This window comes from Nycticebus coucang, chromosome 10 (assembly GCF_027406575.1).
Source record: "Nycticebus coucang isolate mNycCou1 chromosome 10, mNycCou1.pri, whole genome shotgun sequence".
NCBI classification, from domain to species: Eukaryota; Metazoa; Chordata; class Mammalia; order Primates; family Lorisidae; genus Nycticebus; species Nycticebus coucang.
The window spans coordinates 93,441,693-93,466,890 of record NC_069789.1 but is presented as its reverse complement, the minus strand read 5'-3'; the positions used below and the strand labels follow the sequence as shown (position 1 = coordinate 93,466,890).

Below are 25,198 nucleotides of genomic sequence, written 5' to 3'. Positions count from 1 at the left end.
GATCTTCCGTGCCCCCACTAAAGATGACGCCGCACAACTCTCTTTCTTCCTTTGAACTAAGACTCGTGAACGAGAGACTACAGGCATCAGCATCTTGTCTTTCTACTCTCCTTTTACCCACAGAGATTAAGAATTTGGCTACAGAGGCCTGAAACCATTTTTCCAGGGTGAGGGAAGTCGTAGCGCACACTGGCTTCAGTTCCAGGGTGATCATTATCTCGCGAGAAAAACTTGGAAGGGAGGGTGCCCAAACGGGGGGAGGGAGGAGTTGCGACCGCCTCCGCCTCCTCCCGTAGGAGGGGTTGCTGAGGGAGGAGACTCTTGCTGATCTCTGGATGTTCTGGGTAGTCTGAGGAGAGTATGAGGCGAGCTCCGGCCCGGGTGCGGCCGGGCTTCAGGGGCCAAGGCGGCGCCGCCGCTGCCGCCACTGCCATCTAACGCTGCGCCCGCGAGTGCCGGCGCGCGGATGGTGCCGGTGCGGCTCGGGTGTTGATCCGCGTGTACCCTCCCCCTCCTCCCCTCCCCCACCGGTGGTCTCCCCTACTACCCCGGCTCTGGCAGAGCCATGTCTCGGGGTGGCTCCTTCCCACACCTGTTGTGGGACGTGAGGAAGAGGTCCCTCGGGCTGGAGGACCCGTCCCGGCTGCGGAGCCGCTACCTGGGTGAGCGAGGGCCCCGGGGCGGGGGCGCTGAGGTCGCCGCCCAGAGGTTGGGGGAGGGGGGTCGCGACGCCCGAGCTGTTGGAGGTGGGACAGCGCCTCGGCAGGGGCGCCCAGACTCTGGGGTGCTGGGTGGGGCTTCGCCCTCCGAACCCTGCGCCGGGTACCTGCCACCGCCAAGCCCCCAGTGCCCGCTGTCAGCCGCCGCCCTTGCCCGGGCAGAACGTACTAGCCTGAGAAGGGGTTGGGGACTCGGGAGAAGACTCCGGAGCTGCCGCGTTTAGAGCAAAAGTTAGCGCTTTCGCTCTTCTCTGGCGCTCTCTCCTCTGTTCAACCCAAGAACCTAAGTTTTTGTTGACCACCGTCCACTTCAGTCTCCGGAGGGTTTAGGAGTGGACTGCAACACGGTGATCACCCTCAGGGACTTCATGCTCGGAACAGACTCGGCGTAAACTATTGTGCGGCGCTGAGCCAACACCTAAAAGTGGTAGCCGAGCTCTCCCCACCCCCGCGCGCTCCGGGTTCGCTGTGTTGTGCAGTTCGTTTTGACCGCTTCAAGGTGGTGTAGGGTTTCGCGTTCCTATTCCCACCCCCTGAAAACACACTTGGCGTTTACTGTTTCTTAGTTAAGCTTTCTAAAAACAACCTTCAGTACTTGAGGGAACAGTATTCCACTTTGTTTCTTTTTATCTTGGGTTTGGTTTGGGGTAACATTGTTTTGTGAGGCTTCTGGGTCATGCCTGCGTCCACTAAAAAGTTGTTTCTTAAAAGTGGACGTACTCAGAAACGGTATTTTCTGTTTCTTCCTGTGCACTCTTCATTACTTTTTCTTTCTATTCGGAGGTAAGGCAGATAACATGGAATGAAAATTTTCTTTTTTCCATTTTGTCACTTCTTGTTGGAAGTTGTTTTTGATATCAAGTAAATCGAAGAAAATGAAATCTCGTTACAGACAACAGTTCTGGTTTGTAAATTATTCAAGAGAGGTTAGCCTGCATTTTCTAAATTCTTCCTTTTTAGTATTTCAAATAACATGAATACATTCTCCTTGTAAAAACTCAATAAAAAAGAAGGAAAAAAATCCCTGTGATCCCTCCTTTTCCTAGAGGTAATAATGTTTTCTGTTTTCTAATTACTCTTCCAGACCTTTTTCTTATAAGCTCAGTACATATGAAAATGCTGTAGGGGTGTGGTAGTGTGTGTGTGAAAGAGAGAGAATATGAATGAGAGCCTTGGTGTCATTTTTGTAAGCACTGCTTACAGCTTGCTTTTTCTACACTACATTTTGGAGATCTTTCCATGGCAGTAAAAACGGATCCATTCTGTCTTTTAAAGTATTAGGTAGTAATAATTCATATGTAACATGATGGAGTACCGTAGTCGACTCAACTTTTCTTTAAATGGACATTCCCCATTACTAATAGCACTGCCAGTTAACATCCTTGTACTTGACATTGTGCGTCTGTTGTAGGATAAGTATCTAGAGTGGTGATTAATCATTTTGAAATTAAACATCTGTAGAGAGTGCTTTTTAAAACCATAAACCTAAAAAGGTGTGTAGCATTTGTCTTAGAATTCTTTTTTGCTGGGAAATAACTTAGCTTTAGCTTAATAAAAAAACAAATGTTAACACTTTTTTGCATGAATGGATTTGGAATTTGGTCCCTCATTTCAATTACATGGACACTTTAAATAAACACTTATATGTAGTTTATATATTGTTTACTTCTGGTTCAGTTAGTTCAGCAAATTTATGATTAATTAAAATAGAACCATATACTTTCTTTCCCCTTTCTTATTTAACTCCATAATAGAAGTGGAGTTTGTGTGTTGGATATAGGGGAATTGAAAGGTCCACTGGCTTTAAGCAGAAAGTGTGAATTACAGGTCTTTAAATATGTGTGTGTAAACAGGGAATTCTTAAATATTTTGAGTATAATATGAATTTATAATAAGCACACTGGAATAGCTTCCTTTAAAAGTGGTTTTCTAAATATTTGAAAGTATTTTGTAAAGAATTTTTTTAGTCTTTACCCTTAATTGGTCGACCTTTACACCTTTACTTTATCCAACTCTTCCACACTTCAGTGCTAATCTTATCTCTGCATTCAAGAAACAGCAAAATCCACAGTAGTAGTATCTGAATTAATGAAGTTTTTTAAAAAAATGACTTTCCCCCCAGTTTTATTGAAGTGTAATAGTGTAATAAAGTATATATTTAAAGTGGATAACTTGATACATATAGTCAAGCGAATTAACATAACTACATCTCACATAATTACTTTTTTGGTGTGGAGATAAAATGGCTTTTTAAAGTACAGTCTTATAAAGCCTTCCTTGAAAGTCAAAGTCCATGTACAACATCGTAGAAAGTAAATAAATTCCTTCTTTTGAAAGATTTCAGTATTTAAAAATTATGAATTACAGGATTGAGATTAAATATTTTTATGATATATTTATTTGTATTTCTAATAATGAATTACAAAACAGTAAAATTGGGATAGAATGAATTGACGGATTTTTCTTGTAAAATATTTTACATTATGTATTTCCCCATAGCACATACCTTTCCAAACTTTTTAATTGATTTTACTTAACATAGTAGCTGTTCCCTGATTCTTTTCTCCTAGTCTCAATTCCCAGTTTTTCCAAATTCAGCCTATTTTATTCTTTTGCCCCCTTCATCTCTTCAGCTGCTTATAATGTAGAATCACTTAATGCCTCTAACATCTGAAATTGATCAATTACCTCTTGTCTTGCCAAAGAAAATATCTTTTTTTGTTGTGAGAATGAAGATGAATAATTTCCTATAGGTTATTTATGAGAAAAAGATGTATGCCTTTACTTGTGGCTTCCAAATTCAGGAATCTCTTGAACCAAGAGTGTGTTGTTTTGGACTAGCATGGATTCAGACACTAGGACAGGGTTGTAATCTTTATGAGCCTGACCTAAATTCTAATGTGTGTTTTATTAAACTAATAATTGTCAGAGCACAGAGTCAGAGACATCTATAGGTTTAAGTGTTCCAAAGCTTCTCAAATTGCACTAGCAATAGAGTAGTGCTTTTGGAACTCAGTGATTGTCATAATAACTTATTGGCCACACATTTCATTTCTATATGTATGTACAGTTTTATAAAGGTAAACATTACTTGTAATACAAACTATTATTTTGGTACATTTCCTCTTTATTTTATTTTTTAATTAAATCATAGCTGTGTACTATAATGCAATCATGAGGTACAATGTAGCTGTGTACAATGCTGGTTTTATATACAGTTTGAAATATTTTCATCGAACTGGTTAACATGGCCTTCATGGCATTTTCTTAGTTATTGTGTTCAGACTTTTATATTCTACATTTAGTAAGTTTCACCTGTACCCTTCTAAGATGCACCATAGGTGTGGACCCACTAATTACCCTCCCTCCACTCATCTTCCTTTCTCCCCTCCCCATCCCTATACCTTTCCCCTTTCCCCATATTCTTGTGCTGAGATTGGGTTATAGCTTTTGTATGAGAGCTATAAATTAGTTTCATGTTAGGGCTGAGTACGTTGGGTACTTTTTCTTCCATTCTTGAGGTACCTTGCTAAGAAGAATATGTTACAGCTCCATCCATGTAAACATGAAAGAGGTAAAGTCTCCATCTTTCTTTAAGGCTGCATAATATTCCATGGTGTACATATACCACAATTTATTAATCCATTCGTGAGTTGATGGGCACTTGGGCTTTTTCCATGACTTAACAATTATGAATTGGGCTGCAATAAACATTCTGATGCAAATATCTTTGTTATCATATGATTTTTGGTCTTCTGGATATATGCCTAGTAGAGGAATTATAGGATCAAATGGCAGTTCTATTTCTGGATCTCTTAAGTATTCTTCAAACATCTTTCCAAAAGGAAAGTGGGCATTCCCACCAGCTGTGTAGACATGTTCTTTTTTCTCCACATCCACGCCAACATCTCTGGTTTTGGGATTTTGTGATATGGGCTAATCTTACTGGAGTTAGATTATATCTCAAAGTAGTTTTGTTTTGCATTTCTCTGATGATTAAGGATGATGAGCATTTTTTCATGTGTCTGTAGGCTGTGCCCCTGTCTTCTTCAGAGAAGTTTCTCTTAAAGTCCCAAGCCCACCCTGCACTGGGATCACTTGTTCTTTTCTTGCTAATATGTTTGAGTTCTCTGTGGATTCTGGTTATTAAACCTTTGTCGGAGACATATCCTGCAAATATCTTCTCCCATTCTGAGGGCTGTCTGCTTGCTTTACTTACTGTATTCTTGGCTGTGCAGAAGCTTTTTAGTTTGATCAGGTCCCAGTAGTGTATTTTTTGATGCTGCATCAATTGCCCGGGGGTGGGGTGGGAGGGAGATCCTCCACATTTCCTATTTCTACTCATATTTTTGTCCTTTTGGACAAACTTACCTATAACTTTAACTTACACTTTCTAACTCTTCTAAATTAGTAACTGACAAAATAATTTTAAGAAACTTTTCAACAGAGCTTTTTTACTATAACGTGTAAAACATTTAGTAAAAATGGTTAAATTATGATTAGGCAGCCAGTGAAATTCTTTTAGAGGAGATTGAAATCTGGTCTTTTTGTAAAGGGTTTAGGAAGTCAGTGTCCTTTTAATTTTAGAGTAAGGGTGTACTTTTTCATTCAGATTATTCTTTATGTGGTTTGGTGTTTTTTGAAAAAAGGGATAAATTACTCTTTTAGTGTATCCTGAATACATCTGTGTTCTAAATTCGGAGGTTGTTCATAATATGTTGCCAAGTTGTTCAAATTCTTAAGTATTTGAAAGTCATTAAGTTCTAACTTTTGCCTCCATTTTTTAGCCACTGGAAGAAATAATGGAGTATTTGTATTTTGTTTCTCTTGTCTTAAAATTTCAATATAAATTGAAAAATGTATCATTTTAGGAGTGAAAAATTACTGTCAATCATAATAAACATAAAATAGAGTATACTGATAATTACAGAATGCAATATAATTTTTATTTTTATTGGCCTTACATTCTGCAGCCTCATTAAACCTACTCAATAGGTCCTGTAATTTCTGCCTGTATGCTTTCCTTCCTCCCAACTGACCTCCCCATCTCCCCTCTTCTCTTCATCAGGCGGGACTTCAGCAGAATCTTGAATAGAAGTAGCAAGAGTGGGCATCCTCACCTTATACTTAATTTTAGATGGAAAGCATTGTGTTTTCACTATTACGTATGTTATTGGCTGTAGGTTTTTTGTAGATGCCCTTTATCAGATTGAGGAGGTTCCCTTTCAGTATTCCTAGAGTACTGGTAGTGTTTATCATAATTAGCTGTTGAGTTTTTGTCAAGGTTTATTCTACATTAATTGGGATGATTTTATGATTTTTCTTTTACTAGTTCTGTTAACATGGTTATATTAACATACTGATTTTTGAATGTTGAGCCAACATTCAATTCTTGAGTTGACTCGTTTGTGGTAAGTGATCCTTTTATATGTTGATGGCTTCAATTTTGATAAGAATTTTGTGCTTATGTCTATAAAGAACATTAATCTATAGTTTTTTTTTGGTAGAGACAGAGTCTCATTTTTTCACCCTCGGTAGAGTGCCATGGTGTCACACAGCTCACAGCAACCTCCAACTGCTAGGCTCAGGCGATTCCCTTGTCTCAGCCTCCCGAGTAACTGAGACTACAGGCGCCCGCCACAATATGCCTGGCTATTTTTTGTTGTTGTTGTTGTTGTTGTTGTTGCAGTTTGGCCGGGGCTGGGCTTGAATCTACCACCCTTGGTATATAGGGCCAGCGCCCTATCCACTGAGCCACAGGCGCCGCCCATTAATCTATAGTTTTCTTGTAATACAGAGGATGCCAAAAAAAAAAAAGTTTGCACCTTTTAGAAAGGAAAAACCATTAAAACTTTAATACTCAGTATCTACTGATAATGTTTGTTATCTTGTATCTCATAACTACTGATAACCTTTCTTATCTTGTATCTCTCATAATTTCAGATGTCAAACATGACTTGAGTATTATATTTTAGTGTAGTTTTTTCATTTCTTAAAAGATGTATACATTTTTTGGGCACCCTCTGTATTTTTAACCTGGTTTTAGTATTGGGAATGCTAGCCTCATAAATGAGTTAAGACGTGTTCTTTTCTCTGAAGAGTTTATGTAGAATTGAAATTAGTTTTTTCTTAAATGTTTGATAGATTTCATCATGGATACACCATCTGGGCTTGGAGTTTTCTTTGTGAATAGGGTTTTTATTAATACTTTTAAGATCTTTTTATTTTGAGATAATTCACAAACAGTTGTAAGAAATAATTCAAAGAGATCCCATATTATCCTTTGACCACTTCCTCCCAGTGATAACATCTTATGTAACTGTAGCACAATACCCCAAACTAGGAAATTGACATGGATGCAATCCATGAACCTTACACAGATTTCACCAGTGTTACCTATACTCATTTGTGTGTGCATTTGCGTGTGTGTATTCCATACAGTTTAACAGATTAAGTTTAATAGGTTAATATTGGTTTTAATTAGTTAATTAATTTTAATAGATTAATGTGGTTAAAATACAGAACAGTTCTATCATAAGAATCTTTTGTGATAACTTTTTAAAGCCACAGCTATATCTTTCCATCCCCATCACACACCCCTGGAAACCATGAGTCTGTTCTCCATCTCTATAAATTTGTAACTTCAAGGGCGGCGCCTGTGGCTCAGTCGGTAGGGCGCCGGCCCCATATACCGAGGGTGGCGGGTTCAAACCCGGCCCCGGCCAAACTGCAACCAAAAAATAGCCGGGCGTTGTGGCGGGCGCCTGTAGTCCCAGCTACTCGGGAGGCTGAGGCAGGAGAATCGCTTAAGCCCAGGAGTTGGAGGTTGCTGTGAGCTGTGTGAGGCCACGGCACTCTGCCGAGGGCCATAAAGTGAGACTCTGTCTCTACAAAAAAAAAAAAAAAAAAATTTGTAACTTCAAGAGTGTTATATGTGTATGAGCTTATAAATGACAGTGTGTAGACTTTTGAGATTGGCTTTTTTCACTTATCATAATTTTCTTGAGATCCATCCAAGTTGTTGTATGTGTAAATAGTTTTTCCCTTTTTATTATTGAATAGTAGTATGGATATATAATTGTTTAACTCTTCACCTGTTGGATATTTGGGTTGTTCCCAGTTTTTGGCTATTAAGAATAAAGTTGTCATTAACATTTTATATAGGTTTTTGTGTGAACATATAAGTTTTCATTTGTCTGGGATAAATGCCTAACAATGCAGTTACTGGGATGTATGATAAGAACATTATTTAATTTTTAAAGAACCTGTCATGCTGTTTTTCCAGCACCATTTTATGTTCCTGTCAGGAAGGGTAATCCAGTTTCTTGGTATCTTCTTCAGCATTTGACATTATCAACTTGATTTTAGCCATTCTGATAGCTATGTAGTGATATCTTATTGTGGTTTTAATTTGCATTTGCTTAATGGCTGATGTTGTTGAACGCTTGTTTGCCTGCTATCTATATAATTTTAATGAAATGTCTCTTGTTCATTTTCTTTTTTTTTTCCCCTTTTGCTGTTATTTGCATTTACTTTTTGTTGCATCTATTCCCGTGCCATAAGTTTTTGTTTCTTCAATTTCTTCTGGGATATCTTTTTCTTCTGTACTACCTGGTTTGGGAACAGTTTGTTCCTTTCAGTAAGGATCATCTCGATGTGGCAGGGGGAGCTCACGTATGGGTTAACTCGACCATGAGCTCTGTAAGTTCCGTGATGCATCCTGGATGCTTTGTTCACTTGGATATGCTCAGTGACCAGAGAATCTACATCTAAACCCTTAAGTTTAGCATTACTCTCTGCATTTTTAACCATATGCAGCAAAAATTCAGCATTCTTTTTGGGCCACCAGCCCAGTGTCCAGCCCCACTGTTTGGCCTGGGCACACCTACCACCACCACCATTGTAATGTCGGAATGGTACACACTGTTTCTATAGTGTCAAGTGAATAGGAACTGTTTTCACGGGCCGCGTAGAGGAAGAGCTCTTATTCGTCTTCCATTAGGATTATTTAATCTTTTCCAAATGTTGAGTTTCCAGAATTCTTTATGTATTTTAGGTACTAGTTCCTTGTTAGATACATGGTTTACAAATATTTCCACTCAGTCTGTAGTTTATCTTTCAATTTCTCCACAGTTTTTTTTGTACAGCAAAAGTTTTTAATTTTGGTGTGGTCCAATTTATCAGTTTTTAAGGTTATGCTTTCGTTATTATGCCTAAGAACATTAGTTCCTAAAAATTATCTCCTGATTTTTTCCTAAAACTTCATAGTTCTGCATTTAAGTCTAGGATTCATTTTGAGTTTATTTTTGGATGAGATATGAAGTTTAGGTTGAAGTTCATTTTTACACCTGTGGATGTCCAGTTATGCCAGCACCATTTATTGAAAAAGCTATAAATTTCCTTCACTGAATTGCTTTTACACCTTTGTTAAAAATCAGCTGGAAATATTTGTGTGGATCTAGTTCTGGGTTCTCTATTCTGTTCAGTTGATGTGTGTGTTCATCCCACTGTGGCTATCATAGTGTCTTGCTTGCTGTAGCTGTAAAGTCACATCGGGGTAGAGTGTTTTCTCCCACCTTATTATTCTTTTTCAAAATTGTTTCAGCTATTCCAGGTTTTGTGCTTTTTCATATGAATTTTACTATAAAGTAGTCCATGTCTTCAAATACTTTGCGGGGATTTTGATAGGTAGTGACTGGACTTAAAGATTATTTTGGGAAGGGGTTTCCTGCTTCTTCCTTAAGGTAGGCATTTTATGCCTCTCTATCAGGGGCAGTTTGCCTTGCCTGAAACAGGCGTGATCGGTTTCTGCCTCTCTTTGCTGATTCTTTGTTTGCTAGGGTTTCACTCCTTAGCTTAAGGCTGTTTGTTTCCTCATGAGAGAACGGACCAGAAAGTGAGTGGAGTTTCATTCCCCCTGTCCTACCAGACTGGGGCTCTCTCAAGTCTCCTGCCCTTTTTTCCTGTTTCTTGTGAGTACTTGGTGGAAGCTCCTGGAAAATTGCTTATGACTGAGTGCAGACAAACTGCACTCAGTGTCCAGGGTTCCCAGAGAAACTTAAACTCCCTCTAGCTCATAATTGGTCTTTAAGCATTTATTTAAACTTGTTCCTTTAGAATCTTTTTACATACTCCAGTGTTAGTAACTTCTTTTGTCCTGTACTCTACCAAAGACAAAGTAGTTCTGTGTCTCATCTCTCCTTGGAAATAAAGCTCTGAGAGAGTAAGTTTTGCCCAGCAAAAGTTTAGTGTATTTCAAGTTAGATATTTAAACATTGTTTCAACATTTCTTACCCAAAGAATCTCATAGTGTCTAGTAAAGGAGATAGTTATATGAATAAATAAATTACCAAGGTATTCAGTAAGTTATACAACCATTAAAAATGAGCTGTGTATTTATTTTCATTGAAAGATGTTTTCCATGTAATATTGAGTGATTAATACAGATTACAGAAGAGAATGGGTATTATGATCCCAATCATGTCTTCACTGATTCAGCGAGTGTACATTAAATTATTACTTATGCTAGGCCGTGTTCTAGGCACTTGGAATACTTGGGTGAACAAAGGAATAAAAGACTATTCCTTTTCTTATGGAGCTTATAGTCTACTACTATAGTATGTCAAAGTAGAGGCAGAATTATAATAGGCAGCTTGGGGTGCAGAAAGATGTAACAGCACATTTATCCATAACAAGCATATGATTGTTCGGAAAAGATTCTCCTCTTCTGCACATACTGTGTGCAGAAGCACTGGCTTTATTCTTGACTGTCTTTCCAATGATGTTTTTACAGTGAACAGCCTTGGAAGATATCATCTCCCTCTGGGGCAGAGGGCAAGTTTGTTTATTGTCTGGTGTAAAAGAGATAATGTCTCTAAAGGTCAGGCAGGTTTGCTTGATACAAGATTTGGGTTCTCTCATTCCAGGATTTCTTAGCTGTGATTCATACTCTTCTCATGGATAGCAGACATCCAAGCCCCATGGGGCTTGGGAGATGAGAGGAAGTAATTTTTTTGCCTCTGACATAGGAGTCTTGTGTTTTTTGCCAGCATCCTAGCAATGGCGGCAGGCTAATTAGTTATCTTGCAGATAGACCACACCTTCATAGTATTTAATAGCATTCAAATGTGAGTATGTTTTTATTTTGAGGGGACTCAGTTCTTTATGAAGCTTATGGCTTCTGTTTTTTGATACTGTACTTAATTACTAAAAGATTAGTGGATTTTTTTTGCTAGTTTGCTCTAGGAGCACACTTTATAACAGTGGTTCTCAACCTTCCTAATGCGGCCACCCTTTAATACAGTTCCTCATGTGGTGACCCCCAACCATAAAATTATTTTCATTGCTACTTCATAACTGTAATTTTGCTACTGTTATAAATTGCAATGTAAATATGTGATATGCAGGATGTATTTAGGCGACCCCCTCCCAAAGGGGTTGCAACCCAGAGGTTGAGAACTGCTTCTTTATAAGATGGCTGGACAATATAATCAGTTTTATCTCCAAAGTCACATACAAAAATACCATTCAGGAACTATTTATATCATGTCTCAATGCATGTTTATGTGTATAAATTTCATATGTGAAAGAGTTCTTGCTAGAACAACTTTGTTTTCTATTCTCTTATATCCATTTTCTCCACATTGAAATAGCTATTGCTATGTTTTTAAGCCAGGTGTTAAAAATTTGGAAAAAAATCATTTCCGGTACTTAGCATTTTATTGCGTTCTAATGGTTGTCATATTGTTAATTTGAAGACTATATAACTCAGTGGGGATTACCAAGTTTGCCTTTGGCCAAAAGAAAATCAGAAAATACGTGTTTGCTATGGTTAGTATCTTTTTATGACTGAAAATCAGATTTGAAAAGTTAATTATATAAAGTACAAACTCGTTCATAAGAATACTTTGCTGAATTTCTCTAGGTATATTTTATTCCAATAAGTTTAGGAACCATGGAATATCTGCCTCCTCCCCAGCCCTCCATAATTATCCACAGTTATTTTTATGATCTATACGTTTGTTCATCCTTTACGTAGCCATCTTACCAGTTAAAAAACAAAGAGAAAGAAAAAAATTGCCTTGAAGAGGGTCTTGATCTTTGTATTGAATGGCAAGAAAGCACAGTAATCTGTCCTTTGTGACAGTAAACAAATAATATGGGCAGATGTAATTAAGAGACTCCATCAGCCTGATACTTAATCATTGCTTTTTGTCATAAATTCAGCTTCCTTTCATTACAGCTTCTCAACAAACATGCTTTTTAATCTGTCTTTGGTAAAGGTCATTCATTCTTTAAAGGGACATAATTTTATTTTTCAAAGAAGAATTTATTCTATTTTTGGAGTATTTTAACTATTCTGTTATTAATAGGCATTTAGGCTGATTTTAGTTTTGCTGCCAAATTTCATCATTGTAAAATTAAATTATTTTGACAGTTCTAAAATTGAGATATATTTAAAAATAAGTACCTTAATACTTTCACTAACTGACATATTGTTTATTATCTTTGTCTTCACATGAGACTGCAGAAATCTTTTTATTTTACCACTGTATTCCTACTTTCTAGAACATTACCTGCAAAAGAGTGCTCAATAAATATTGTTGAATGAATGAAGAAAGGTTTGAGCATTTACTGTGGTCTACATACTGTGCTAAGTAAGCCCTTTCTGTTCTTGAATCATTTTGCCTTTATTATTATCACAAAAGGTAAGTATTCAATAAGGAAGCTAAGGCTTAACAGGAGGTTAGTTTGCCTAGTACCACTAAGATTATAAATGGTAGAGCTGAAATTAGAGCCTGAATTTACCTTATTATGCCGGATCCTAGGCTTTTCAATATCATACTTTTCTCAACTTCAAGTTGTTTGATTTATTTAGTGTTTTTATTTCTTTTTAAACAGGAAGAAGAGAATTTATCCAAAGATTAAAACTTGAAGCAACCCTAAATGTGCATGATGGCTGTGTAAGTAATAGTTAATAGTTATTTAACTCTGAAGGGCTTTAATACTGTTTAAATGTTTGATGAAATGCCCTAATCTTCCCAGAAGGGATTGTGACTAACCATAATACAATGGAAGAATAACATAAAAGTGGACCTGGTATGATGGCTCATGCCTGTAATTTTAGCACATCAGGAGGCCAAGTTAGGAGGATTGCTTTAGGCCTGGAATTTGATACCAGCCTAAGCAACATAGTGAGACTCCATTCTTTATGAAAAAATAGAAAAACTAACTGGATGTGGTGGCAGCGCACCTATAGTCCCAGCTACTTGGGAGGCTGAGGCAGGAGGATAGCATCCCCCCAAAAAAAGAAAAAAAAAAAAAAAAGGAAAACTTGGAAATAGATAAATAAAACCCATAAAAGTATATATTGAACTTTGTAGAGTGTGTATAAAATTTTTTAAAGTGTAGATGTGTTTTGTATTATCAAAAGGTTTCTGGCCCAGCAAGGTGGCTCAAGCTTGTAATCCTAGCACTCTGGGAAGCCAAAGAGGGAGGATTGCTTGATGTCAGAAGTCCAAGACTAGCTTGAGCAAAAGTGAGACCCTCATCTCTACAAAAAATACAAAAATTAGCCAGGCATGGTGTTGTGCACCTCAGTAGTACCAGCTTTTTTCACTCAAGACCAATGTAGAAGATTACTTGGGTAATCTTGAGCCCAAGAGTTTGAGACTGCAGTAAGCTATCATAATGCTACTGCACTCCAGCCAAGGACAAAGCAAAATTCTTGTCCCCCCCCCCCCAAAAAAAATTCCATCTCATTAACTCTTCTGTAACTGCTTTCGTGATGGTCACTTTTGATCTTTTTGACCTCATATCTCTAAATTAGTGGTCATTTCTCACTTCTTAGAAACTTTAGACATCAGGGATTTTTTGTTGCTGTTATTAATTTCTTTTTCTAGAGAGACAGAGGCTGGCTCTGTTGCCCAGGCTAGAGTGCAGTAGTGTAGTCATAGCTCCCTGCAGCCTCTCCTGCCTCAGCCTTTTGAGTAGCTGAGACTACAGGCGCATGGCACAGTACCCAGTTAATTTTTTTTCCTCCATATTTATAAAGAGACAGGTTTTGCTATGTTGCCAGGCTGGTCTTAAATTGCTGGCTTCAACTAATCCACCCACCTCAGCCTGCCAAAGTGCTGGGATTATAGGTGTAAGCCCCCTCTCCCATCCATCTTTTTTTGAAATAAATTTTTTCTAGCACCATTCTTAACTCTGTTTTCTTCCTGACCCACTCATTCGCCGCATGTTCTTTATCTTCTCAACTGACTCCTCCACTTCTTCACCTTCAAATGTTGGGTGTGCAAAGACTCTGTCCTGGAACCTCCTACTTTCTTTTCTCTCCAACTCTTAAGAGACCTTATCCAGTTCCATGGCTGAAAAACTTCCACCTTTCTCAGAGCACTAGATTTATAGGTCCAACTTTCTACTTAACACTTCCAGTTGCACATCTAATAAGTACCCCAAATTTGGCAGATTCAAAACAAAGCTCCTTTTAGTTAAAAACATTTCAAGCATATTTTTCATACACTCATCAGCTGGGTTTAGCAGTTAATAAGATTTCATCACATTTTCTGTTCATTTTTATTTCTTTTTTTTTCCAGTTGCTGAAATATTTTAAAGCATATCCCAGATATTTCACCCCATACATGTGCCTAAAAGCAATGGACATTTTCTTATATGACCATAATGGTATTATATAGCTTAACAAGATTGACACTTTTTTTTTTTTTGAGACAGTGTCTCACTGTGTCGCCCTTGGTAGAGTGCTGTGCTGTCACAGCTCACAGCAGCCTCAAGCTCTTGGGCTTAAGCAGTTCTCTTGCCTCAGCCTCCCAAGTAGCTGGGATTACAGGTGTCCACCACAACATCTGGCTATTTTTTTGTTGTAGTTGTCATTGTTTAGCCTGCCGGGGCCAGGTTCGAACCAGCCAGCCCCAGTGTATATGGCTGGCATCCTAACCACTGAGGTACCGGTAACTGAGCCAACACTATTTTTTTTTTTGTTTTTGTTTCTTGATGTTGTGACTTGAATAAGATGGACAGTACTTTTTCAGTATCATGTGTTATATAGTTAGTTTGTAATCTAATTTCCCTCATCGTTTAAAAATGTCATTTTATAGTTACTTGTTCAAAAGAAGATCCAGGACAAGCCCATATCTTGATTGCCATGCTTCTTAAATCTCTACTTGTTTAGAGCAGTGTTCTACTTTTTTGTACCTGCCATCCATTTATTATAGAAACCTGGTCAGTTTTTCTATAGAATGTTCCACATTCTAGATTTACTAGTTTGTTTTCTTGTGGATTATTTAACTTATTTCCGTATCCTTTGCATTTTCTGTAAATGGAAGTTATGCTAGAGGTTTATTAGACTCTGATTCACTTTTCTTGGCAGGAAAACAGGTTATACTATGTGCTTCATATCATGTCACATAAAGTTTGTTGTCCTGTTAGGGATGCCAAGATTTATCTTAGGATTTGAGTGGCCAAACAGCATCACCATTCTTTCAGCTTTTTAAGCTGAAAAAGCTTTTACTCTTTTTCCTAAACTGCTACATCATTCTGTCCAGAAGTAAATTAAATTCTACCTTTATAATATATCTGGAATCTATCTCCTTCTTTCTGTCTGCTACCACTTAATTTAAGCTGTCCTCTTCTCTTGCTTGGACTACTATAATACCCTCTTATTTGATCTCCTTTATTCTACTTGTGTTTTCCTATAATCCACTCAACATACCAGTGTTAGATTATACATACAAACCAGGTCAAATTAACTTCTTTTACATTGCTTCCTCTTTTTTCCTCCCTAGGATTATAAGACTTAAAGTATAGTTGACAAAGTAAGAATGGTTGAGAAACATTTTATGAAAAAAGTCCTGTGGCCTGAGTTTGCTGGGCCAGTTGTTGTCATTCCTGAGAGTCAGTGGACAAGTAAGGACTGTGGTGATTACTGAAAATCAAAGTGTATTTATTTGCATTCATAAAATTATTATCTCTATTACATTGAGATACCCTATTTTTCATTATAGAAAGTGATCTGAACCCCCCTCTTTTTTTTTTGAGACAAGAGCTTCAAGACTTTGTCACCCTCGGTAGAGTGCTGTGGCTTGACAGCTCACAGCAACCTCAAACTCCTGGAGTTAAGTGATCCTCTTGCCTCAGCCTCCCAAGTAGCTGGGACTACAGGCACCCGCTGCAATGCCTGGCTATTTTTTGTTGAGGTTGTCATTGTTTAGCTGGCTCAGTCTGGGTTCGAACCCGCCACCCTTGGTGCATGTGGCTGGCGTCGTAACCACTGTGCTATGGGTGCTGAGTTAGAACTCTCTACTTTTAAAGTGTTATTTTGAAGAAACCAATCTATCAAAACAAAGAAACAAACAAAAATCTTTGTAGTTGAGACTAAGGAAATCTGTGTTCTAGCAAACACTTCAGATGATTTTGATCCAGGGGATCAATGGATCACATAGTTTGGAAAACACTGCTATACTTGCTAATTGAAAAAAGGAAACTAGAAAGATCATTTGGAAAAAGGTTATGATGTGAAACATTCAAAACTAATGCAAAGGGGAAAAAAAGCGACTGTAGCCCTACCCCCAAACTATTCTCTTTCTCTTGTCCATATTTTTACAGAATTATAATTACGTTGTGAACACAGTTTAGTATATATTATTTATTTTAAAACCTAAAACTTTTTTTGAGGGGAGTGGTCAAAATAATATATGCACGTAATTTATGCTGGATTATTTCAAAATAATAGACCTGATCTGCTTTACATTCTCCAAAGGAACCTCTTTTAGTCATTTTTATTTCAAATCTGGTAATGTCTTTCATATCTCTATATATGCTATTCCTTTTTTTTTTTTTTAGAGACAAGAGTCTCACTTTATCACTCTTGGTACAGTGCTGTGGTGTCACAGCTCACAGCAACCTCCAACTCCTGGGTTTAGGTGATTCTCTTGCGACAGCCTCCCGAGTAGCTGGAACTACAGGCGCCTGCCACAATGCCTGGCTATTTTTTTGTTGCAGTTTGGCCAGGGCTGGGTTTGGCCCCACAACCCTCGATATATGGGGCTGGCGCACTACTCACTGAGCCACAGGCACTGCTTTATAGATGCTATTCTTTTACTGCTTTTCTTGAATTGTCAACTTTGGACGTTGTCTATTGATATGATAGATGAGGATTTAACTGATTTACAACTTTCAGTTTAAAAGATTTATTCTTCTCAGACTCAGAATCATTGTTACTATTCTCAGTCTCCTCGGTGGTCATTTTTATTTTAAATAACAATGTATAGGTATCCTTTATTTCTATCATTCATAGGTATCTCCTCACTGTGTAAGATAAGAGATATTAAATGCTTCCACTCTTCCTTCTACCTTCCTATGTCTGTTTCACCCCTCCATCAGCTGTATTTGCTTTTATATTGCCAGTGTTGATTATATTTATTCTTTATTCTGTAGTCATAAATGTCTTCTGTAGTAGGTATTCTAAAAGTTGAAATTTAGTGAACAGTGTTAATAATTTTTGTATTCATATGTAGTTAGTTTTTTAAAAAAAACAACCTTGCAAACCTGGTTTCTTGTACCCTCAATGAATCCCCAACAATAAAAAAAAAAAAGGAATAACCATATCATCAGTTTGAATAAAATATTTCATCAACTAGAAAAAAAAAAACTTGCAAAATAGGGAAGGGGGAAATACATGAAAAAATTATGTGATGTATCTGTTTATGACACTCAACTGCTCAAAACTTTCCAATAGGTTTCCAACATATACTAAATCTAAAGTTCTTTTCATTGCTTACAAGGTGCTACATTATTTGGCCTTGCTACCTTTTCTCTAGTTTCCTACCTGTTACATTCTCCCACATATATGCAGGGTGGCCATACAGTTTGTGTGTAATTTTAAATTGCATGCTGTTTTAATTTAAAATTGCACACAAACTTTATGGTCACCCTGTATTTGTTTCAGTCACACTCATCTTTTTGCTTTTCCTAAGTATACCAAGTACACTTCTGCCTTATTTACAGTATTAATAGTTCATGTCTTGTACCTAGATTTTTCTTCCCTATGTATCTGTAAAGCTTATGTCTTCATTTCATTTAGTTCTCTTTTCAGTTGTTACCTAACAGAGAAGCTTTGTCTGAATACACTAATAAATAGCAAGCTATTTCTTTCAGTATCTTTCTCTTTTTTTATTTTTTATTTTTTGAGACAGAGTTTCTTGTTACTACAGGTTAGAGTACGGAGCTGGCCTAGCTCATAGCAACCTCAAACTCATGGGTTCAAGTGATCCTCCTGCCTCAGCTTCTCAAGTAGCTGGGAATACCAGCACCCACCATGGCACCCAGCTAATTTTTCTATTTTTTAGTAGAGATGGGACCTTGCTCTTGCTCAGACTGGTCTCGAACTCCTAAGCTCAAGTAATCCTCCTGCTTCAACTTCCCAGAGTGCTAGGATTATAAGCATGAGCCGTGACAACTATCTTTCTTTTTATACTAGTTTTCTCATAGTGGTTACTATCTGGCATTATAATTATACAAACACATTTATTTATTTGTACACAATCTATACACTTGCCCCCTCTGCCCTGGAATGCTAAACCAAGAAAATATCTTCAGAAATTTATCTCTTTCACTGGGGGCAGCTGAGTTTTGTAACAAACCTTGCCCAGCTATATGACTCTCCAGACTATATATAACTTTGCTACAACTTAAAAAAAAAAAAAATGCAACACTAAATTTTTTTCAAGTAAAAGAAAGATTTATGCATTGGAATTATAATCACACCATTGTTTTAAGTAATTTGGATGGCACTCACACATTACATATGCGGCTAAATTAAAGTACAGCTTACAGACAAGTTATAATGCCTCAAGAAAATGGTTATGATCCAATGCAAAGTAAAACCAGGTCACAACAACACCAACAGAAAAAAAAAGCAAATTTGTCTCTTTTATCTAGTATGAAGAGGAGTGCCTAGCACATGTATGGCACATGAATTGTTCATTGAACAGGCAAAGAATGTGTTACATGTTAGATTTAATATCCTTTTAGGAGGATGCAAGATCAAATCTTTTACCCTACCCATGGGAAAATTTTCTATTTTTAATTTCAAATGGATTCTCAGTCATAATGCATAGTTATATTTGTGATATTCTCAAGTTTTTTACAAGCTGTGGTTTCTACATCGAAAAAGAATTTTTTTAATTCTCTTTCAGATTTTACTGAGTATTCTCATAATTAAGAGTGAGTAGAAAGTAAATATTTCTTATAAGTTTAAACATTTTACTCTGATTTCACAATTTACTTGATTCATGATTTGTGTGGGCATGGAATTCTAGGTCAGACCTTATTTTTACTTAGTATTTTTGAAGACCTTACATTTACACAAATGTCTTCTAGCAGCCAGTGTACCTGGTAAGAGTGATGCCATCTAATCTAATAACATTTTGTTATTGCATAATAACTTTAATTACCTTTGGGAATTACCTCTTAAGTTTGTATTTAAATTTGTATAAATATTTTTAAGAGCTTTATTGAAATAGAATCAATTGTACATATTTAAAGTGTACAATTTGATAGATTTAACGTACACATGTATATAAAATCTCCATGAAGTCATCACCACATTCAAGATAATGAATGTATCACATACACCCTCAAAATTTCCTTACTTGCCCTTTCATTCCTTACCACCACTTTCAACCGCAGTCAACCACTGATCTCTATCTGTAACTATAAATTAGTTTGCCTTTCTAGAATTTTATACAAGTTGAATCATCCAGTGTGTACCTTTTTTTTTTTTGATTTGTTTTGGTTTCTTTTACTTTAAGGTTTACTTAGAATAACAATTTTGAGATTCATCCAGGATGGATGTATCAATAGTTTGGTACTTTTTATTGCCGTGTAGCATTCATTGTATATACATACCATAATTTGCTTATTCATTCATCTGCTAATGGATATTATGTTGTCCATTGGGGGACTGTTACAAAAAGGTTCCGTGAACATTTGGGTATACTCTTTGTATGGACATAATGCTTTTATTCTTTTTTTTTTTTTGAGATAGAGTCTCTCTTACTCACCCTGAGTTTGAGTGTCATGGCGTCATAGCCCACAGTAACCTCAAATTCAAGAGGGTTAAGCAATCTTCTTGTCCCAGCTGCGCCACAATACCAGGATAGTTTTTCTGTTTTTAGTAGAGCTGGGGTCTTGCTCTTGTTCAGGCTAATCTAGAAATTGTGAGCTCAAGTAATCCACCTCAGCCTTTCAGAGTGCTAGGATTACAGTCATGAGCCACTGTACCTGCCACTTTATACTTTTTTGAAAAATACTGGTAAGTAGAATGAATGGATGATACGATAGTAGGTATGTGCATAACTGTTTAAAAAACAAATTGTTTTCCAAAGTCGTACCATTTAATATTTTCACCATTAGCATATGACAATTCCAGTTGGTCTGTGTCCTCACCAACATTTGGTGTGGTAAGTTTTTTAATTTCAGACACTTTAATAGGTATCTAGTGGTGTAAATTCCCTGCATATTTATGTGTATGCTGGAAATTGCCTAACCACCTATTAGTTCTAACTTTTTTTAAGATTCCAAAGGATATTCTATATAAACAATCAAATCATCTGAAAATGAAGATAATTTTACTTCTTTTCTACTTTAGACTCCTTTTTTTTTTCTTTTTCTTGCCTTATTTCACTGGCTAGCATTCTGTTACAATGTTTTTTTTTTTTTTTTTTTTTTTTTTTGTGGTTTTTGGCCGTGGCTGGGTTTGAACCCACCACCTCCGGCATATGGGACTGGCACCCTACTCCTTGAGCCACAGGCGCCACCCACTGTTACAATGTTTAACAGAAGTAGTGAGGACAGACATCCTTGTCTTATTCTGATCTTAGAAAGCATTCAGTCTTTCACTATGAAGTATGGTATTAGTTATAGTTTTTTCATGGGTGCTCATTATCAATTTGAAGATGTTCCTTTCCTTTTTTTTAATTTATTTATTGTTGGGGATTCATTTTGAGGGTACAATAAACCAGGTTACACTGATTGAGGATGTTCTTTCCTCTTTCTAGTTGCTGAGAGGTATTTTCAGGAATTGTTTTCTTTTTCAGTCTGTTGATATTGTGAATCATATTGATTAATTTTTTGAGTCTTAAACTAACCTTGCCTTCCAGAAGTGAACCCCTTTTGGTTATGATGTATTATCTTTTTTATATACAGTTTATCATTGAGTTTGCTAAAATTTTGTTTTAGAATTTTTGCATACCTATATTCATTAAGGGTATTGGTCTGTTGTTTTATTCTATCAATCAATTGGAAAATATTTTGACCTCTTTGATTTTCTGAATGACTTTGCTCAGAATTGTTACTGCTTTTTAAATTTTTGGCAGAATTTACAGGTGAAGCCATCTAGATTTAGAATTCTCTTTGTGGGAAATGTCTAATTACAGTTCCAGTTCTTAAAAAAATAAAAATGGCTATTCAAGGTATATGCATTTTGACTCACACTTGTGTAGTATGTGTGCTTCAGTGATTTAATTGTTGGGGCTCAACCATTAAGTATGCCAATATTTCTAAATCCAAAAAAAAAATCTGAAATAGTAACATTCTGATCCTAAGCATTTCAGGTAAGGGATACTTAACCTACAGTTTTTCACCATTAAGTATGATGTTAGATGTAGGTTTTATGTAGAAATTTATTATTAAGTTGAAGAAGTTTGCTGTATTTAGAGTTTACTGAGGGTTGTTTTTTTTTATATCATTAATGGCTATTGGATTTTGTTAAATGCTTTTTCTGTATCTGTGTATATGAATGTATAACTTTTCTTCTTTACGTTATTAATCTGATGGATTACATTAACTGATTTCTGTGTGTTGAACTAGCCTTCCCTACTGGGGGTAAGTCCTGCTTGTGGTGATAAATAATTTTTTTTATACACGGTTAGATTCAATTTGTTAATACTTTGTTGAGGATTTTCACATCTATGTTCATGAAAGCTGTTGGTTTATATAGTTTTATGTTCTTGTAATGTCTTTGTCTGGTTTTGGTGTTTGGGTAATGCTGACTTCATGGAATGAGTTGGGAAGTATTCCTTCTACTTCTGAAAGAGATTATAGAGAATTAGAATGCTTTCTTCCTTAAGTGGTTGGTGGAATTTACCAGTAAACCCATCTGGCCTTGGTAGTTCCTGTTTTGAAAGGTATAGTCCAATTGGGATTATCTATTTCTTCTTGTGTGAATTTTGCCAGATTGTGTCTTTAAAGAAATCGGTCCATTAATTAGGTTATTGAATATGTGGGCATGGAGTTTTCATGGTATTCCTTTATTTTCCTTTTGATGTTTCTGAGATGTGTAAAAATGTCTCCTTATTTATTTCTGGTATTAGTAATTTGTATCCTCTCTCTTTATTTTAGTTAGCTCAGATAAAGGCTTATTAATTTTATTGATTTTTTTCAATGAACCATCTTTTTACTTAAAGTATATAAATTAATATTTAGTATCAGTTAAATACATTGATTAATATGCTATAATATTTCTTATTTTGTTCTGCTTACTTTGGATTGAATTGCTAATTTTGTAAGGTGGCAACTTAGATTATTGATTTTAAATCTTTTTGTTTGCTGCAAAATTTTCTCTGCTTTTGGCTATACCTCACAAATTTTAATTAGTTGTGCTTTGATTTCCATGTAGTAGTTGAAAATATTTTTAAATTTCTCTTGAGATTTCTTCTTCAAGCCATGTGTTATTTTGAAATGTGTTGTTAACCTTCATGTATTTTGGGATTTTCCAATTATCTCTCTGTGACTGATTTATACTTTTAATTTTCTTGTTGTCTTAGAGCAGACACTGTATAAATTTGATTCTCTTCAATTTGTTAAGATGCATTTTGAGGGCTGGAATGTGATCTTCCTTGATGAATCTTCCATGTGAGCTTGAGGAGACTATGTTGAATGAAGTTGTCTGTAAATGTCAATTTTATACAGATAAGTGATTTGTGTTGAGTTCAACTGCATCCTTACTGATTTTCTCTTTGCTGGATCTGTTTTGGTGGAGGGATTTTGAAGTCTTCCAAGTATGATAGTGGATTCTCTGTTTTTCCTTGCAGTTCTTTGAGTGTTTGTCTCACATACTTTGATGTTCTTTTACTAACCAATACATGGTAGAGATTATTAGGTCTTCTTGGGCAACTGAGCTTCTTATTATGAAATGCTCTAATTCTTCCCTGATAACTTTTCTTTCTGTGAAGTCTAGTCTGTTTGAAATTAATATTCTTTCCTTTGATTGTATATTTTTCCTTCATCCATTTACTTTGAAACTATATATATGTCTTTATAAAGTGGATTTCTTGTAAGCAATATATATTTGAGTCTTGTTTTGAATCTAACAATCTTTGTCCTGCAATTTGTGCATTTAGACCATTGACATGCAAATGCTTATTGATATAGTTGGATTAATATATACTGTATTTGTTACTGTTTTCTATTTATTACCCTTCCTCTTTATTCCTATTGTTGTCTTTCACTCTCTGCCTTTTTGTGGTTCTAATTGAGCATTTTATATGACTTTATTTTCTCTCCTTCCTTAGTACTTTTTAGTTATGCTCCCTTTTTAAACTTTTTTAATGGTTGCCTTAGAGTTGGCCTATGTGAAGTACAACTAATCCAAGTTTATTTTAAAACAAACATTGTTTTCAAACAATGCTATAGCACAGTGGTTCTCAACCTTCCTAATGCCACACCCTTTAATACAGATCCTCATGTTGTCATGACCCTCAACCATAAAATTATTTTTGTTGCTACTTCATAACTATAATTTTGCTACTGTTATGAATCATAATGTAAATATCTGATATGCAGGATGTATTTAGACGACCCTGTGAAAGAGTCGTTCAACCCCCAAAGGGGTCATGACCCACAGGTTGAGAACCGCTGCTATAGAACCTCACAGATATATGAGTAGAAAATAATCTTAACTCCTTCTGGTACATTGTATTATTGCTATCATTCTTTTCACTTACAAGTAAGTGAAAAGATGTATGATATTTGAGTAGAAAATAATCTTAACTCCTTCTGGTACATTGTATTATTGTTATCATTCTTTTCACTTACTTGTAAACATACATATACATAAGAACACATAATCAAATATGTTGTTGCTATTATTTAGGACAATTATAATCAGTTAGATAAATTAAGATTAAGTAGAAGTTTTTATCTTCACTCAATTCCTCCTTTGATAGTTCCTTATATAGATCCAACTTCCTGACCTATTTTCCTTTTCTCTAAAGAACTTCAACATTTTTTGCAAGGTTGGTCTACGGGGTAGCAGATCCCTTCAGTGTTTGTTTATCTGAGAAAATCTTTATGTCTCCTTCCATTTTGAAGGGTATGGAATTTTAGGTTGGTAGTTTTTTTCTCTTAATGTTTTAAATATTTTGCTTTACTTTCTCTTGCTTTATGATTTCTGAGTAGAAGTTGGATGTAATTCTTTGCTCCTCTTTGATTTTTCCTTTGGCTTCTTTCAGTATTTTTTCTTTACCTTTGATTTTCTTTAGTTTATGAAAATGACATGCCTAGCTGTAGTTCCTTTTGTATTTATTCTGGTTGGTGTTCTCTTATCTTCCTAGAGCTGTGGTTCGGTATCTGACATTCATTTAAGGGAAATTATCACCCATTATTACTTCATATATTTCTTCTTTTTTCTCTTCTCCTTCTGGTGTTTCCATTATACTTAAGTTACATCTTTTGTAGTTGTCGCACAGTCCTTGGGTATTCTGATTAACTTTTTTGGGTCTTTGTTCTCTTTGCTTCTCAGTTTTCCCCATGTAGAAGGCTAGGGCTGGCTAGAGTTGGGTATTTCTCTTCCCCAAATCAGTTTAGGCCAGTTTTTTCAACCTTTTTTTTTTCATGGCACACTTGAACCTTTAGTTAAATTTCTATAGCACACTTAAATTATGTTGATCAAAATAAGAGTATAAATAATACATATATATATGCATATACTTACTATGCTTTGAACTTCTTTTAAAAATAATTTAATTAATGATCTTTAAAAATTTTTGCAGCACACCTAGTATCTTCTCATGGCACAGCAGTGACAGCAGTGTGCTGCAGCACACTGGGTGAAAATCACTGGTTTAGGTTCTGATAGAACCCTCGCTGGGTTAAGCTGTGGTTAAATAGTTTCTCCTGAGGGCTGAATAGAGTACTCTGGCTTGGCGCCCGTAGCTCAGTGGTTAGGGTGCTGGTCACATACACCAGGAGCTGGTGGGTTCGAACCCAGCCCAGGCCTGCTAAACAACAATGACAACTACAACAAAAAAATAGCCGGACATTGTGGCGGGGGCCTGTAGTCCCAGCTACTTGGGAGGCTGAGGCAAGAGAATTGAATAAGCCCAAGAGTTGGAGGTTACTGTGAGCTGTGATGCCACAGCGCTTTAATGAGGGCAACATAGTGAAACTTTGTCTCAAAC

The 25,198-nt window shown here is 36.4% G+C and overlaps 1 protein-coding gene across 8 annotated transcripts in view; it reads left to right on the top strand.

The window, feature by feature from the left end:
* The first annotated feature begins 215 nt into the window (after window positions 1-215).
* The window catches only part of DCAF6 (DDB1 and CUL4 associated factor 6), a 132,916-nt gene continuing 107,933 nt past the window's right edge, over window positions 216-25,198 (top strand). For 6 of the 8 annotated variants that reach the window (XM_053605980.1, XM_053605978.1, XM_053605977.1 and 3 more), the window contains exons 1-2: window positions 265-662; window positions 12,621-12,682. In XM_053605980.1, the coding sequence (XP_053461955.1) occupies window positions 566-662; window positions 12,621-12,682 (159 nt within the window). In that variant the 5' untranslated portion in view covers window positions 265-565. Of the gene's footprint in view, window positions 663-12,620; window positions 12,683-25,198 lie in introns of all 8 variants that reach the window. The other 2 variants (XM_053605973.1, XM_053605975.1) reach the window with 2 other exon arrangements.